The 17,799-nt window shown below is 56.6% G+C and overlaps 2 protein-coding genes across 2 annotated transcripts; one reads left to right on the top strand and one right to left on the bottom strand.

Annotated features, from left to right (window-relative positions):
* The first annotated feature begins 760 nt into the window (after positions 1-760).
* ESAM (endothelial cell adhesion molecule) lies at positions 761-9,772 on the top strand. The gene is made up of 7 exons (XM_064634434.1): positions 761-863; positions 6,228-6,385; positions 7,671-7,884; positions 7,961-8,116; positions 8,259-8,381; positions 8,485-8,623; positions 9,015-9,772. The coding sequence occupies exons 1-7, from the start codon at positions 818-820 to the stop codon at positions 9,364-9,366; spliced, it is 1,188 nt and encodes a 395-aa protein (XP_064490504.1). The 5' UTR covers positions 761-817; the 3' UTR covers positions 9,367-9,772.
* A 1,290-nt stretch (positions 9,773-11,062) lies between these two features.
* NRGN (neurogranin) lies at positions 11,063-16,889 on the bottom strand. Its single transcript, XM_064634439.1, has 3 exons — positions 16,742-16,889; positions 13,982-14,188; positions 11,063-11,263 (listed from the first exon to the last, which is right to left on the bottom strand). Exons 1-2 carry the CDS (start codon positions 16,754-16,756, stop codon positions 13,982-13,984), a joined length of 222 nt encoding a protein of 73 aa, XP_064490509.1. The 5' UTR covers positions 16,757-16,889; the 3' UTR covers positions 11,063-11,263.
* Between the last annotated feature and the right edge of the window lie 910 nt (positions 16,890-17,799).

Below are 17,799 nucleotides of genomic sequence, written 5' to 3'. Positions count from 1 at the left end.
AGAGTTGCCCCAAAGAGCCGCTGCCAAGTCGGAAGCGTTGGATGGAGCAGAAGGTGAGAATGTCAGCAGGGAGAGGTTGGTTCCCAGTGGGATCAAGCCAGGTCGATCCCCCAAAGCCTCCTCGCTCCCCAAATCCTGCAATCCCGGCGGCCAGCCTGGATTTACGGGGGGAGGAGAGGGCGAGAAGGGATTAATTCTGCCCCCACCGCCTCCTCCTCCTCCTCCGCCGATGTCTAATCTCCACTGGGGCTTCGAGGTCTGACCCTGCTCGGATCGAGGACCGGGATAACCCTGGCTGAGCCAGGGAGGATCCACCCTGGGGCTCCTGTAAACCAGGGTGTCAAAATTGCCCTTTTTTTGGCATTTTTCGGGAGCGATGCGTTTATCTGAAGGGTGGTGGCGGGATGGGGGTGAGGGATGCAGGATGGGATGCTCCGCCCTGCCGGTGTGGGAGGGATGGGGATGCGGGGGGTTTGGGGGTCCCTGTGCCCTTCCGGGGGGGGCTGTGTGACATTGAAGTGCCACGTTGCACCACACCCCCGTTAACCCTAATGTAATTAATAATAACGCATATAATTAATTAATCGGTGCAAAGACGGTGGAGACGGGGTTGGACCCCGGGGAGGGATGGTCTGGGGGAGCGGGGGGGATTGTCACTGCCTGGGATGGGACACCCCAATGGGGTGGGGTGGGGATACACCCCGCCCTCTCCGTCAGGCACCTCCCCCACCTGCGGGCCCCGCCCCGCGGCCCCTCCCGGTCCCCCCCGGTCCCTCCCGGTCCCCCCCCGGCACCTGCTGCGGCGGCGGCTCCGGCCATGGGCGCTCTGCGGCGGGCGGCGCTGGCGCTGGCGGCGCTGCTGGGTGAGCCCCGCGGGCACCGGGGGGCACCGGGCGGGACGCGGCGGGTACCGGGAGGGGCACCCGACAAGATGCGGGAGAACCGGGGGGCGCCGGGCAGGACGCGGGAGAGCTTTCGGGGCGCACCGAGCGGGACGCGGGGGTAGCGGGGGATGCACCGGCCAAGACGCGGCACCCGGAGCGCACCGGGCAGGAGCCGGGCGGTGCCGGGGCTGCGCTCGGCGAGACGCGGGAGGAGCGGTGGCACCGCGCAGGACGCGGCGGGTACGGGGCAGGACCCGGTGGTACCGCGGGGGAGCACCCGGCAGGAGTTGGGAAGCGCGGGATGCACAAGGAAGGACACGGGAAAGCTTTTGCGGGGTCATCGGGCAGGACCCGGGGGTACCGCGGGGGTCACCGGGGCAGGGTGTGGAGCAGCCCGGGACATCCTGCAAGACGCACGGGAGCCCGGGACCACCGGATAGGACCCTGGAAAGCTTTAGGGTGGCATCGGGCAGGACCTGGGGGTACCGGGGGGGTCACAGCACCCACCTGCCCCTGTCTGTGGCCCCAGTCCCCCCACCCCAGCAGGCAGGTTGGCAGGTGGGGAGGCCCAATCTAGGGGTGTCCCGAGTGGGGAAAATCTGGATCCCCCTGGGAAAAGCAATTTTTTACCTTGAAGCTGCCAAATGGCACCTTCCAGCACCCCCAAACCCAAAGCCATGCAGGGACACCCCGGGGACTCCGATGTGTCGGAGCCGATAATTCCCCTCTGGCGTCGAGCTGCAAAAAAATCCATTTGGTTTCCTTTTCCCTCGTTTACTGGTGCTCCACAGCCACCCCAGCTGGTTTTGAGGTGAGGGGTCTCAACCCTTCTCTGTTCACGAGTTTTTCCCTCCTTCCCTTCCCTATTTTTCCCACCCTATTCGAGTTTTTTTTTGAAACGCCACAGTTGCTCCGAAGGGAAATATCCTTTGGCGTTCCCAGCCAAGGAGAGGCCTTTGGGGAAAGGAAATGGCCCCAAAAACAATGGCAGCAGCATTTCCTCCCAGCGGGGTGCTGGGTGGGGGTCCCGTAGCCGCCACTTGTCCCTCCTTGAAGGTTTTCTTCCCTGATAAAAATTAATCGGAGGGTGTTGGGACGAGGCACAGGGTCACTTAGTCCTTAAATCCCACCAGGGTGTTCCTTTGCCACATCCCAACGGCTTTTTTTGCATGGAGTCGTGATGGAGTACCCCAAAACAAGTCATGCCCGAGCCCTGGGATGCAACATTATGGGGACCAAGAGCCCAAAAATGCAGCAAAAAGTCACTTTTGAACCCCAAATGTGTGGGATTCCTTTAAATTTGCTCTCAAACAATCCATCCTCATCCTGTGGGATCTGCATGGGATCATAAAGGGGAAAAGCAAAAGGAGGGGTGATGTTTGGCATCCCTGTCCTCATCCCAATCCCATCCCACCCTGTTCCCAGTTCCATTCCCAACCCCTTTCCCTTTTCAATCCCATCCCCAACCCTATCCCAAATCCCTTTCTCTATCCTATCCCACCCTCAATCCCATCCCCAATCCCTTTCCCTGACCCGTTCCATCCACAATCCCACCCCCAATCTCATCCCCAACCCATCCCAATCCCATCCCTATCCCATTCCTAATCCTATTCCATTCCCATTCCCACCCCATCCCCGCCTCCATCTCCCACGGCCGGGGTTGAAGCGTGTTTCCATCTATAGCAAAGTCACGTATGATTATTGTTTTATTTAATTTTTTTTCCCCAAATTTGGTCTCTCCGGAGGACACGGCTCCTCCTGCCCCCCCCACCCCCGGGGTCGTGAGAAATGCCGTGGTGGATTTTCCCAACGGACACTGCTCCACAGTCAGGCATCTCCTATCTGCCCGTTTATAAATAGTTGGAGTTAAGGGAAGAAGAGGAAAAAAAATTCCCCAAAAATAATTGAGAAAATAAAAATAAAAAGCAAAGGGAGGCGAGTGGCTGCGTCGCAGCTCCGAGATGCTCCCTGACCTTTTTCCAAGCTTTTCTAGGGGTCCTTTTTCCGGCCAGATTCCCGCTGTGTATTTTAAATCCCGAGCTTGGTCTTTTGGGATTTAATTTGGGTCTGGGTTTCACATGACTCCGGCGCCTTAATCCTATCAAGCGGGGTCATCAAACCCCAACCGCCTCCGGGATTTAATTCCCCGTACAGTAAATGGCTCAGAGGCTTGGGGGGGCCTGGGGGTGTTGCTTTTTTGAGGGGTTCAGGCTGCGCTGTGAGCCAGGAAACAGCTCTTTTGGGGTTGAAATGATGAGATTTTGGATGAGAATGGGGTGGTTGACATCAGCACTGGGATTAATATCGAGGTTGCAGGGATTTAAAGGTGATTTTTTATTTTTTCCCCCATAGGGAAAAAATTCAAAGGCAAATTTAAAGTGTTTGTTGTTTTTTTTTTTTCCTTTCAATAGGGGAAAAAAATTTAAAGTGTTTGCAACGGTAATTTAAAAGATATTTATTCCATGGGTAAAAAAAACCCCAAACCAAAACAAACAAGTAAGAGTATTTTTAAAGGTAAATTTAAATTCATTTGGGTTTTCCATATGGAAAAAAAAAATCCCAGCAGATGGGCTGGAGCGGAGGGAAGGCAGCCGGGCAGGTGTTTAGCTCAGGGCAGCTGGATCAGAATCCAGGTTTTTGAGCTCAGAGAGCAGGCAGGAGGTGCCCGGGGCCCCCCCAAACACGTATGAGCGCCCAGAGCGGCTTAATTTTTTCGATCTGGTTAAAGCATTAGAGGATTTGGAGCGTCGAGGTGGCCAAAGCTGGGGCTGTGCCAGAGGGTTCGGTCCCTCCCGTGCCTGCAGCTCCAGCCCCGGCTCTCCCAGCCCTCTCTGGGGTCACATCTGCCTGAGAGGAGGAACTTGGGGCGAAAAAGGGGATTTGGGGGAGGGAGCGGCCTTGGGATCCAGCTCCATCCACCCCTCCCCAGCTCACTGGGGGATCCTCAGCGCCCCTTGGCCCAGCATCGGGGCCAAAACTGCTCCTGACAGAGGGACTGGGATGAAAAGCCTGGATTTTCCCAACTGTTGGGGATGCACAGAGGTTTAGGAGTCACTTATCAATGGCATCTGCATCATTAATGAACCTCTTTATTATTATTACTATTATTATTATTATTATTATTATTATTATTATTATTATTATCATCATCATCATCATCATCATCATCATCATCATAATCTCCTCTATTATCACTATTTTATTATCATTATTATCATTATAATAACTATTACTTATAACTATTATAATATAAACAAATATAATAATCATAACTGTTATAATATAATAATTATTATAATATAATCTATAACTATAAATATTAAAACTATCATAATTATTTTCATTAAACTACAATCAAATTCGTAATTATTCCACCAGGTGTGTATAACCTGTTATCTCTTTTCCAGTAGAAATCATGATATAATTGTTGGATATCATCTATTTTCCTCTAGATTATCGCAGTTTAACACAATTTTATCCCTAATAATGGACAAGCCAGGCTGAAAACACCTGGAATTTCCCAGCTGTTGGGAATTTTTAGGAACTGTGTCATCATTTAATGATTCCAGCTGCAAAATTAATGAGCTATATAACCGTGTTCATAATTATTAATATAATTATTATTTTAACCATTATTATCACTGTTATAATTATTATTATGATTTATAATTGTTTTAATCACTGTTGTAATTATTATAATCGCTATTGAAATTACAATTATTATTATCATTATCACTGTTATCATTATTAGTATCACTTTTATCGTTATTATTATCACCTTTCTAATTATTATTCTCACTTTGATCATTACTCTCATTATTCTGAGCACCATTATAACTCTCACATCACCACTATTATCCCTATTCTCACAAAAATCTACCTATATTTATAATTGCTATAAATTATATGTTCTCAAAGATCTATTTTATTCTGGAAATTCCAATTTAATGAGTCGCCATCTCATATTTCCTTCCACACTCCCTAAATTTAATACAGTTATCTGTATAGCTACATATAAATACACTATAATTAGCATTATTTTTCCATGCTGTCTGTTGGATTCGATACCACAGCCTGATGTAATTAATAATACTAATAATATATCGATGATTTGGGACCCGCAGGTGCCTCGGGCATCCCCCCCACCCCCTCCAGGACTTAAGGGTTTATGTTCTTAGCCCGGGTGAGCTATTTTTACGCATCCTCACCAGACCAGGCCTGATTTCTCCCGGTTTTTCACCAGAGAAAGGGAAATTTAATTATTTTTTTTTTTAATTCCTGAGAAGACTTATCAGCCGGAGCAGAGTTTCCTGCCCGGAGCTGGAAGGCTCCGTCAGGAAGCAGCGCCGATGCCTTGCCGGGTGGGGGGATGAACGGATGCGGGAGGAGGCTAAAAATACTCCACAGTGCCTTGTTTTCCTCTTCCCACCCTGGAAAAATCCAATTACAACCTCTGAGCTCTTAGGGAAAAGTGCGAGGCCTTTGGAGGCTCCCGAAATCCTTCGGACCCAGGGGGTTTTCCCTCCGAAGCCAGGATTTGGGATGCTGGGGTAGCATCATCCTTTCCACCCCGTGTCCCAGTCGGGAGCATCCCTGGGGCTCTGGCGGGAGCGGGGCCAGCCGGGGACACGGATCGATGGGCGGGATGCAGGGATGGAGCCGTCGGGATGCGGGGCCTCGATGTGCCCCCGGGAAAAACAAAGCAACCCCGGCACAAACTCAGCCTCCCTGAGCCGATTAATTTTCTGGCTGAGCCTCCCAGGCAAAGCTGGGGAATAATCCCAAGCATCCCTCTCCGGTCCGTGGTACCCACTCGTATCCCATCACCTCCATCCAGTGGAGTTTGGGGGGATGCTGAGGTGCAGGGGACACAGGGATGGGGGGATTGGGATGGGATATTTGGGATGGAATGGGATTGAGGTCAGGGAAGACCACCCATGAATTATCCCAGTTTAGCACTGGCAGCAAAAAGGGGGGATGCTGGGGAAGGCTTGTAGGGTGCATATGGGGGCCCCTGCTCTAAATAAATCCCGTGGGATCTGGTGCAACATCATGGGAGGGTTGGGGATGCCCCAATACTGAGGTAAAGGGGGTGTCTGGCCACTGCCGGATGTCTTCCCATCCTGGGCGGCAGGGGGAAGCGGGATGGGAGGAAACAGCATTGTCTTGCCTCCTCTGGAGCAGCCGGAAAGCCCTTCCCATGCCGGGGAAGGAGGCAAAATGTCCTCCTGGCCCAGCTTCCTGGTGATAACCTGAGATTGTTGGGTTTTCCGCTGCGAGTGAGGAGGTTCTATGGACAAGGGGCACCTGGGGTTGAGTCACATCCCGATTTCCCACGGGCAGGTGTCTCCTCAGCCGTGCTGGAGGTGCACGTGGGGACGGACTCGGTGTTCGCCGTGGAGGGGCAGCAGGCGGTGCTGCCCGTCTGGTACACCAGCCACTCCCAGGAGAAACCCTACATCCTCTGGCTGCTGCACAAGGGGAATGCCAGCCCCTTCCAGGTGACAGGGGGGTGGGGACAGAGGGGACAAGCTGGGAGGTGATCATAGAGGGGGGTCCTCGTGGTGTTCGTGATACAGTGGTACTCATGATGGGGGGAAGCTTATGGTGCCCATCACGGAGTGGTGGCCACGGTGCCCATGGTGGGAGGATGCCCGTGATGAGGAGGTGACTGTGATGGGGGAATGCTCATGGTGCCCACCCTGGAAAGGTGCCCACGATGGAGGGAACCTCATGGTGCCCATGATGGGGAGATGCCCACCATGGGAAGGTGTCCATGATGAGGACATGGTGTCCATGATGGGGAGATGCCCACCATGGGAAGGTGTCCATGATGAGGACATGGTGTCCATGATGGGGAGATGCCCACAGTGGGGGGATGCTCATGGGGAGGTTCGTGTGGTTCCCACCGCGGTGCCCGTGGTGAGGAGTTGCCCATGATGGGATGAAGCTCATGGTGACCACCATGGGGAGGTTCCTATGGTGGGGGAGATGCTCCTGGTGCCCATGGTACCTACGACAGGTGGATGCTCCTGATGGAGATGAACCCATGGTGCCTACAGTGGGGAGCTGCCTGTGGTGCTCGTGATGGGGTGGTGTCCAGGACGAGGGGAAGCTCATGTTGCCCATGATGAGGTAGTGGCCATGATGGGGTGAAGCTCACAGGGCCCCCCATGGGGTGATAACCATGGTGCCCACCATGGCACAGTGCCCTTGGTGGGGAGTGCCCATGGTGATCTGTAGATGCCCATAATGAGGTCATGCCCACAGTGCCTGCAGCAGGGAGCTGCTTGTGGTGTCCACAGCAGGAAATGCTTTCGGGGGGAGATGACCATGGTCCTCATGATCTGGAGGTGCCCAGGATAGGGAGGTGATCATTGGGCCCATGAAGGGAGATGCCCACACTGGGGGCATGCCCAGGATGCCTGCATAGGGAGGTGTTTGTCATGCCCAGGATGGGGAAATGCCCTTGGAGGATGCTCATAGTGCCCACAACAATGGGGAAATGCCCACAGTGAGGGGACACTTGTGGTGCCCATGAGGGGGAGATGCCCACGATGGGGGGGGATGATTTTGGTGCTCATGATGGGGGGATGCTCATGGTGCCCATGGTGGGGAGATGTTCCCACAGTCCCCACATTCAGGATGCTCAGGGCAGATGAGGCTGGAGGGGGCTCCTGCAGCAGCTGCTGCTCCACAGAATATGGGATTTGTGGGGCTTTTCTCTCCTTCTTCGCCTTCTCCGGAGGGGCCAAGGGGACCAAGGGGGTGTTTTCCCCCGTGCAGATCCTGATGTACCTGGACGGCACGGAGAAGGTGGGGGAGACGGACCTGAAGTCCCGGGTGGGGTTCCTGTACCCAGTCCTCAGCCACAACATCTCATTGGTCATCAACGCCACCCGGGAGCGCGACTCGGGGCAGTACATGTGCACCGTCAACGTGGTGGATGACGGTGCCCCCGAGGGCAGGGATGTCGGCGTCATCAACCTCACCGTCCTGGGTAAGGCTCCGCCGGGCTCCGCGGCTCCCCTCGGCCTCCCCGTGGCGACCCTCGGGACTAACGTTGGTGCCCGCAGTGCCGCCGGCCGTCCCCGCCTGCCAACTGCACGGCACCCCCACCGTGGGCGCCAACGTGACCCTGAGCTGCTCCTCCAAGAAGGGGAAACCCTCGCCCACGTACCAGTGGGAGCGCACGGACCCCACCCCGCAGGTCTTCTTCCCCCCGGCCCAGGGTAAGGGGGCACCTCTGGGGGGGACCGGCTGGGCTGGAATATCCCCTGAAGCTTCAGCTGGGGGATTCCTGCCCACTGCCTGCACGAGGAGGGGGCGGTGAGGGGGGGACTGTGGGGCAGAACCCAAATTTTCCGCCCGCAGACCTGGCCAGGGGCACCCTCAGGCTGACCAACCTCTCCCTGGAAATGTCGGGTCTCTACGTCTGCACAGCCGAAAACCGAGCGGGTTTTGAGAAGTGCAGAATCGTCCTGGAGGTGCAGTCAAGTGAGTACGTGTCCGCAGGGTCGGGGAGAGGGGGACACGGTCCCCATGAGGTCCCCGTGGGATCCCTGTGGGATTAAGGGACCTGTCCGTGTCTCTCTGGCAGCGAGCACTAAAGCAGTCATCGCCGGCGCCGTGCTGGGCTCCCTGGGCGCTCTCGCCACCATCATCTTCTTTGCCCAGCGGGTTGTTGGCTACAGGAGGAAGAAACGTGACAGCCAGGAGGAGGGAGCCAACGAGATCAAGTGAGGCTCCTCTCGTGGGGGAGGTTCAAATCGCCCTTGCTGGGTTTCAGCGTTAACGGGGCAGGAGGAGGTTCCCACCTCGGGCCAATCTTTTCTAAATTTCAGAATTAACAGTGGGGAAGGAGTTACTGATCTCTGGCCAGTTATCATTAGGCTTCAGAGTTAACAAGCGGGGGTGAGGGTTCCACATTTGCCCAGTTGACATTAGGTTTCAGAGTTAACGAGGGCATTTTCCACCTCTGTTTTCCCCCCACTCCCTTTTGTCCCCCTGTTTGGGCGTCCAGAAACTCTACTCAACCTGGGCGGCCCCGCTGCTCGGGGAGGGGATGCCAGGGCGGGGAATGTCGGGGTTCCCGGTGCCACTCTCTCCGACAGTCTCCCCTCTTGGCAGGGAGGACGCTGTGGCGCCCAAAACCCCGTCGTGGGCGAGGAGACCGGCTTCGGACACCATCTCCAAAACCAGCACCCTGTCCTCCATCGCCGGCCCCCGGGACAAACTCTACGCGGCCAGACCCCCCTCTGACACCGCCTCCATCCTCACTGCCACCGGCAGCTACCGGGGACCCCCGCCCCGGGGAGGGGGCCGCCCCCCCAACCTGCCGCCCCCCGCCGTTAACGGGACCCCCCGGCGCCACCAGGACCCGGCCGCCCCCCCGGGGGCGTTGCCCCCCTCCAGCCTGGCCCGGGCGGGCGCCGTCCCGGTCATGGTGCCGGCGCAGAGCCGAGCCGGCTCCTTGGTGTGAGCACCTCCCCTCAAACACCGGGGGTGCCCAGAGCCAGCACACACACACCCCTCAACCCCCCACACCCCCGTTTTCTGGGGTGGTTTTGTCCCTTTTTGGGTTCCTTTTCTTTTTAACACATGCCTCGAGCAGCTGGACTCGTCGTGGGGATGTTTAATGGGTGCAGGGGCCCCCTGGGTTTGGGGGGCTGAGTCTCCCCGTAAATATCACCCCCCAAACCAGCCCTGGCCCTGCCCCGGCGAGGGGGGTGTGGGGCTTCTTATTTTTTTTTATATATCTATATATCAGTGGAAAGGAGGATTTTTCATAAAAGAGCATTAAAAGTGGGGGGTGGGGGGCGACAGGCGGGCGGGGGACACACTTTTTTTAGGAGTTTTCTGATTAAAAGCTGCTGTGCTGCCCAGCACCGGCGCTTTGGGTGAGTTTGTGGGGATTTCGGGGTTGGGGGGTCCCACAGCCTTCTGGGTGAGGTCACAGGGCGGGGTGACGTCACAGCACCAGCCAAGGTCCTCGGGGTGAGGTGACACTGTGGTGCACGTGTGTTTTCACACCCTGTGACCTGTCTGTCACCACGATGTCACCACGAGTGTGTGACATCACGGCTTCCAAGTCATGCCTGTTTGATGCCATACAGGCATGTCACACGTCCATGAGTGATGTCCTGCAGGCCTGCATGATGTCACACCCAGCATCAGACAGCCAGTGGTGACATGACACAGGCCTGTACGGTGTCACACATCCCACAGTGACATCACACAGACCTCTGTGATGTCACACATCCCACAGTGACATCACACAGACCTCTGTGGTATCACACATTCAGCAGTGACAGCACACACCCCTGTATGGTGTCACACATCCCAAAGTGACATCACACACACCTCTATGGTGTCACACATCCCACAGTGACATCACACATCCCCTTATGGTGTCACATATCCCTCAGTGACATCAGAGACCTCTGTGGTGTCACACATCCCACAGTGACATCACACACCTTTCTATGGTGTCACACATCCCACAGTGACATCACACACACCTCTGTGCTGTCACACATCCAGCAGTGACATCACACAGCTCTGTGGTGTCACACATCCCACAGTGACATCACACACATTTCTGTGGTGTCACACATCCCATAGTGACATCACACATCCCTTTATGGTGTCACACATCCCACAGTGACATCACACACATTTCTGTGGTGTCACACATCCCACGGTGACATCACACACCTTTCTATGGTGTCACACATCCCACAGTGACATCACACACACCTCTGTGGTGTCACACATCCCACAGTGACATCAGATACCTCTATGGTGTCTCACATCCCACAGTAACATCACACAGACCTCTATGGTGTCTCACATCCCACAGTGACGTCACACACACCTCTGTGGTGTCACAGCAGTCGTCACACGTCCAGCAGTGACGTCATCACCCACCTCGGGGCAGGAGCACCCCACGAGTGTTCTCCCACCCCCCAGTGACGTCACACCATGCCCTGTGCAGCTGCGTGATGTCACTCCCGCCGTCCCACGGCTGGCAGTGATGTCACACGTGCCCGCCCGATGTCCCACACGCACGTGTGCCATCACTGCTGGGCACCGCCCGCCCCGTGCCCCTCCCCGCTGTGCCCGCGGTGCCCTCACCCTCCGCCGGGGACACGGAACGGCACCGAGGACAGCCCGGGGCTCTGGCAGGGGCGTTTATTGGGGTGGGGGGTCTCCGGGGCGGGGCGGGGCAGCCGGGGGTGGGGGCAGGGCCTGGCTGCTGCGGGGCTCCGGGGGTCGCATGCGGGGGGCGATGGGGCAAAGCGGGGGCTCCTGGGCCTCGGCGGGCGGCGGCGGGGGGGGCCGGTGGCGAGGGGGGTCCGGGGAGCGGCTGGAGGCCCCTGCAACAAGGAGAGAGCAGTCAGCCCTGGGCCTGGCCCTGCCTGCACCCCACACCCTGAGCCCTGCCTGCGCCCTGAGCCCTGCCTGCTCCCTGAGCCCTGCCTGCTCCCTGTGCCCTGCCTGCACTCTGTGCCCTGCCTGCTCCCTACCTGCACCCTACACCCCGAGCCCTGAGCCCTGCTTGCTCCCTGCCTGCACCCTACTCTGAGCTCTGCCTGTGCCCTGAGCCCTGCCTGCACTCTGTGCCCTGCCTGCACTCTGTGCTCTGCCTGCACTCTGTGCTCTGCCTGCTCCCTGCCTGCACCCTGAGCCCTGCCTGCTCCCTGTCTGCACCCTACACCCTGAGCCCTGACCTCTGCCTGCTCCCTGTCTGCACCCGGTGCCCTGCCTGCACCCTGCCTGCACCCTGAGCCCTGCCTGCACTCTGTGCCCAGCCTGCACCCGGTGCCCTGCCTGCACCCTGCCTGCACCCTGTGCCCTGCTTGCACCCTTCCTGTACCCTGCACCCTGAGCCCTGCCTGCACCCTGTGCCCTACTTACACCCTGCCTGCACCCTACACCCTGAGCCGTGCCTGCACCCTGCCGGTGCCCTGCCTGCACCTTCTGCACACCCTGCCTGCACCCTGTGCCCTGCAGCTGCACCCTGCCTGCACCCTGCCTGCACCCTGCCCACGCACTGCTCCTGCAGCCTGCACCCTCTCTGTGCCCTCCCCCTGCCCACACTCTCTCCGTGCCCTACTTGCAGCCCACCCACACCCTGCCTGCACCCTTGTCCTGGCTCCACTGCTGCCTGCACCCTGCCCTCACCCAGCCTGGGAGCATGGGGGGACCCCCCGCCTGCACCTCCCTGGGCAGAGCACCCTGGCAGAGGGGGGCAGAGGGGGAGAGCCCGTCCCCCCTGCTGCCAGCCTGCTCAGCCCCCCTAACGAGGCAGCCCTGAGGAACCTCCAGGCCCCAAGGAGCTGCACAGCACCTGCACTTGGCAGCTGCTTCCCCACTGCAGCCCCAGGGCATCCTCACCGAGTCCTCACTGCAGCCCCATTGAATTCCCACTGCGTTCTCAGGTTCTCAGTTCATTCCCATTGTACCCTCACTGAATCCCTGTTGCATCCTCAGTTCCTTCCCATTGCATTCCCACTGAATCCCCATTGCTTTCACACTGCATCCCCACCACATCCCCACTCCTTCCCCATTGCATCCCTGCTGTGTCCTCACTGTGTTTCCACTGTGTCCCCACTGGATCTTCCCGAAATCCCCACTGCATCCTCAGTTTGTTCCCACCACAGCCCCACTGAATTCCCATTCATCAGCACATCCCCACTGCACCTCCCTGAATCTCCAGTGAGTTCCCACTGCATCCTCACTGCATCCCCACTGCCACTGCACTACATCCCAGTTCAATTCCCATTGCATCCTCACTTTATCCCTTCTGCATCCAAGTTCCATCCCTGCTCCATCCTGAGTTCATCCCCACTGCATCCCAGCTGCATTACAGTTCCATCCCCGCTACAGCCTCAGTTCATTCCCGTTGCTGCCCCATTGCATCCTTGTTGAATCTCCACTGCATCCTCAGTTCCTTCCCACTACATCCCCACTGCATCCCCCTTGCATCCCCACTTCATCCTCACTGCATCCCAGTCCCATCCCAGCTCCATCCCCACCAGCCCCGCCACACACACGTGGCCAAGCCTGCATCACGCCCTCCCCGCCGCTAACCCCAAACCAGCATTCCCGGTATCCGAGGCCATTCCGCGCTCCCGGTGCCGGCTCGGCACAGGGCACGGCCCGGGCACGGAGCGGCCGCCCCCCGGGCTCCGATGCCACGCGGCCTCGGCACCGTGGGCGCTTTTTAAATTTACCTTTTCCTGCCAGGAGACTGTGACACAGGCTTTTAAAAATAGCATGTGCTGAGGCGAGGCGCTCGGGGTGGTGTTGCTAAGGGAGAGATTCAATCCAAATCTAGGGCTGCGCCTTCCCATCCTACTTCCCATCCTTCCCAACTACTACGGCGCGCGCCCAAAATTAGGGCAAGGCAGGGGCTGCCTGCTCGCGTGCTTCCATCTCCTGGGAGGAAAAACCCCTTCTTCCTCCCAAATCTGCGCAGGGAAGGACGCTCCATCCCAAATCAGCACAGGGAAGGATGCTCCATCCCAAATCTGTGCAGAGAAGGACGCTCCATCCCCAGTCTGCACAGGGAAGGATGCTCCATCCCAAATCTGCTCAGGCAAGGATGCTCCATCCCCAATCTGCACGGAGAGGGATGCTCCATCCCAAATCTGTGCAGAGAAGGATGCTCCATCCCAAATCTGTGCAGGGAAGGATGCTCCATCCCAAATCAGCATGGAGAAGGATGCTCCATCCCCAATCTGTGCAGGGAAGGATGCTCCATCCTGTATCAGCATGGGGAAGGATACTCCATCCCAAATCTGTGCGGGGAAGGATGTTCCATCCCAAATCAGCACAGGGAAGGATGCTCCATCCCATATCTGCATGGGGAAGGATGCTCCATCCTCAATCTGTGCAGGGAAGGATGCTCTATCCCAACTCTGCTTGGGGAAGGATGCTCCATCCCATATCTACATGGGGAAGGATGCTCCATCCCACATCAGCATGGGGAAGGATGCTCCTTCCCAAATCAACACAGCAAAGGATGCTCAGAACAGCATCCTTGTCAGGTGGTCCCGTTCTGGGGGGAGGAAGCAGGCTTTGGGATGTACCTAGTCTCCGTTGCGGAGGTCGCCGCCGCGGGTGCTGTTGGCGCACTCGGCGTCCTTGGTTTTCCGATCGATTTCTCCCCCTTTGATCTTCTTGCGGGTCATATGGCCGCGGAAACTAGCCTGGATCTTGGCGGCCGCCGCGTTGGCATCGGGATCGTCCAAAGGGATGTCCAGGATGTCCTCGTCCAGCTTTGTGCAGGCTCCCTCCTGGTGGTGGCAAGGCGAGGGTTACAGCTGGTGGGACCTCAAACAGGGCACCCCCCTCCCCAAAGGGATCCATTCCAGAAGGTCCTCAATTAGCCCCTGTGCTAAAAATTAAGGGGGGGGGGGATTCCTAAAAATTAGGTCTATTTGTTAAAAATGAGGGTCCTTTGCTAAAAATGAAGGAGTTTGCTAAAAATCAGGGTCTCTTGCAGGAGCCTTGGGGGCTTTGCAACCGAAGGGGCAGCAAGGAAAGATGCTTCACCCCCTGCCCATCCCTAAATCCCACCCTGGGCCACCCAGCTGCAAGAAGCCAAACCCCAGCCAGGTTGATCCTGATTCCTGGGGGTTCTGACACAGGGAGCAGAGGATGGGTTCTGGGGGGGATTTTTTGCAGGGTGGGGGGGCCACGCTGCACAAACCAAGCTGGTCGTGCCTCAGTTTCCCCTTCCCTCGCAACCTGTTGCATCCTCCTGTATCCCTCCCCAGGGCTTTGGTTGAAAACACTGGGAAATTTGGGAAGGGAGTGATGCTGGAGGGGAGGAAAAGCCCCCCCAAGGATAAATCACTACAGCCCAGTCCCCTCCTGCCACATCCCACTGGAGCAGTTGGACTCAGCACCGAGACCAAGAGGGAAAAAAAAAACCCACAGGAAAAAGAAATGAGCTGGAAATGAGCCAGGGTTGGATGCTGGGCAGGGAGGGAAGCTTTTTCATCCCCCCAGAGGGGCTCAAAAGTACTTAAAGGAGGTTTTTTGGGGGGGGCTATTTGGAAGCTGTAGATTTTGGGAGGGGGGAGGGTGTTCATCCTGCTGGAGAGTGGCCACGGCTCCACAGAGTTGCTCAGGTTGTTTTACCATTGCTAAAGGTGAGGGGAGCAAAGGAGCAGCGGCTCAAGTGACAGCTCCAAGGTGGAAGTGATATGTCCAGAGTGGAAATGCTATAGCCAGAGGAGAAATCCTATAGCCAGAGGAGAAATCCTATAGCCAGGGGAGAAATCCTATAGCCAGGGGAAGGAAATCCTATAGCTAGGAAAGAAATATTCCATTCAGGAGAGAAATCCTATATATGGGGGGAGGAGAGGGAACCCATATCCAGGGGAGAAATCCTATATCCAGGGGAGAAATCCTATATCCAGAGGGAGGAAATCCTATATCCAGGGAAGAAATCCTATATACAGGGGGAGAAACCTATATCCAGGGAAGAAATACTATATCCGGGGGAGGGAATCCTACAGTCGGGGGAGAAAACCCATATACAGCGAAAAATATCCTATATCCATGGGAAAAATCCTATATCCATGGGAGAAATCCTATATGCAAGGGTGAAATCTTATATTCAGAGAGAGGAAATGCTGCATCCAGGGGAGAAATACCATATACAGGTGGAGGAAATCTATATATGCGGGGGAATTTCCTATACCCAGGGGAGAGATCCTATATTCAGGGGAGAAATCCTACATACAGGTGGTGAAAACCTATATCCAGGTTGAGAAATCCTATATATAGGGGGGAGACATGTATATTCAGGAGAAAAAAACCAACCATATCCAGGGGAGACATCCTATATTCAGGGGAAAAAAAAACATATCCAGGGGGACATATCCTAAATCCACAGGAGAAATCCTATGGCTAGTTGGAGGAATCTTTTATATATGTGGGGGAACCCTATATTCAGGGCAGAAATCCCATATTGAGGGGACAAATACCATATCCATGGGATAAAAACCTCTACACAGGGGATGAAAACTTGTATCTAGGGGAGAAATCCTATATTCAGAGGGAGAAATCCTATATATGAGGGAAAAAATCCTATATGTCGGGGAGAAATTCCATATCCAGAGAGAAGAAATCCTATACCCAGGGTGGGCTTTGCCTGTTTGGAGGTGCCCAGGAGAAGGGATGGGGGCTTTTCCCGGTGCTGCCACCTGAGCAGGAGGGGGGAAAGAGGGGAAAAAAGAGTGGAAAGGGGAAAAAGAAAATAAAAGGGGGAAGAAAGGGGGAGAAGGGCAGGAAAAGTCAGGGAAAACAAGGAGAGAGAGGGAAAAGGATGTGGGCTTGTGCCGGATCAGCTCCCCGAGCCAGCCAGCAGCAAGGGGAGCTCACCCTCGGGTGAGGAGTGAGGGGTGCAGCTCCATTTAATCCCTTTATCCACAGGCAACCCCCGATCCCACTGGACAGTAATTTAGGGGGTGGAGGAGGGGGAAGAAAAAGCTTAAAAAAAAGCTGGATTTGGGGACGGGGGTGATTTTCCCGAGCGGGCTGTGGGATGCAGGATGCTGACCGGGCTGTGGCCCCGGCGGGATGAACCCTGAACTGGTGCGAAGCAGGAGGGGGGTTTGGGGCGGGGGGCTGGGGGGAGATGGGCCTGGGGGGCTGCAGCAGCGCTGGGGTCGGGGGGAGACGTGGAGTTGTTCGAGCTCTTGGGTGCAGCACCCATCGCACCCCCCGCCCCCGCCACCCCAAACCCCCTCGGCCGCCCCCGGACCTCACCACTAATAACGGATTAAAGGCGGAAAAGCGGGTGCAGGGTGGGGGGAGAGGGGGAAGGGGGGACCTACATTGCAGCAGTCCATGGCGGAGGGCGGGTGGGCGGCCAGCGGCGGGCGAGGGGCTCCGGCAGGATCTCGCTTCCCCGGCAGCTCTCCCGGCGCAGGTGGCAAGTTGAGCGGAGCCGCTTGCCTACGTAATGCGCTTTCCTCCGGGCGAGCCTATCAGCCCGACACCCCTGCCAGGCTTTTGGGGGGGAAAAGGGGGGGTGTCTTATTTTTTTTTTTTTCCTCCCTTTCTCCTCTTTTTTTTTTTTTTTTTTTTTTTTTTTTTTTTTTTTTTTTCCCTCCTCCAATTTTATTTCGCAGCCTCCAACTCCCTCCTAACACTTAAAGGAGCCGGCAGCTCGCCCCGGAGTTTCGTGGAACACAACATCACATGCGGAGGACGCGAGCCAAGATCTGACGGGGCTCGCCCTCGGCGTGGAGGGTTTTTGGGGTTTTTTTTGAGAGAGGGGACAAAGCTGCAGTAAATGGGGGCTACGTGTGCATTTTTTGGGGGGGACACTTGGCCCGCAGTGATGCTGGAGGGAGGTTTTGCCCCCCCCGGGTTCGTTTGCACAGGGGGAAAATCGTTCTTGACCTACTTAGGACTTGGTCCCAAAGAAGAGTGTGGATGAAAATGGTGAGGAAGGGTGGGCATGGTGGGACACCACGTCCCAGCGAGCATCCCCTTAAGCCCAGGGGTGATGTGCCCAACTCCAGGCTCCACACAGAGGAGTGGGCTCCACTTTTGGGGTCTAGGGTCCCTTCCCCACTCACAGGAGCATCCAACCCCCCACATTTGGGGTGCTCTCCAAGCAGAGCTGCACCCCCAGCTGCTTTCCCGGCCCTTGGTGCTGCCTGCAGCCCCTGCTTCCAGCCTCAGCCCACGCCGAGGTGCTGGGACTGGCAGGGTGAGCCGGGGCAGCCCAGGAAAGAGGAGGGACCTCCAGGGCAATGCGGGGGGCTGCAGCCTGCAGCCCCCCCATCGCCCGCCTCGCTCTCCTCTAATCCGGGTTTGGGAGTTGCTAAGCAACTGCATAAGTCGCCCGTGGGCTCGGCGCCGATGCCGCTCCGGCCGGCCCCCA

Source organism: Pseudopipra pipra, chromosome 23 (genome assembly GCF_036250125.1).
Source record: "Pseudopipra pipra isolate bDixPip1 chromosome 23, bDixPip1.hap1, whole genome shotgun sequence".
Taxonomy (NCBI): Eukaryota; Metazoa; Chordata; class Aves; order Passeriformes; family Pipridae; genus Pseudopipra; species Pseudopipra pipra.
This window is presented reverse-complemented; position numbering and strand designations above follow the sequence as displayed.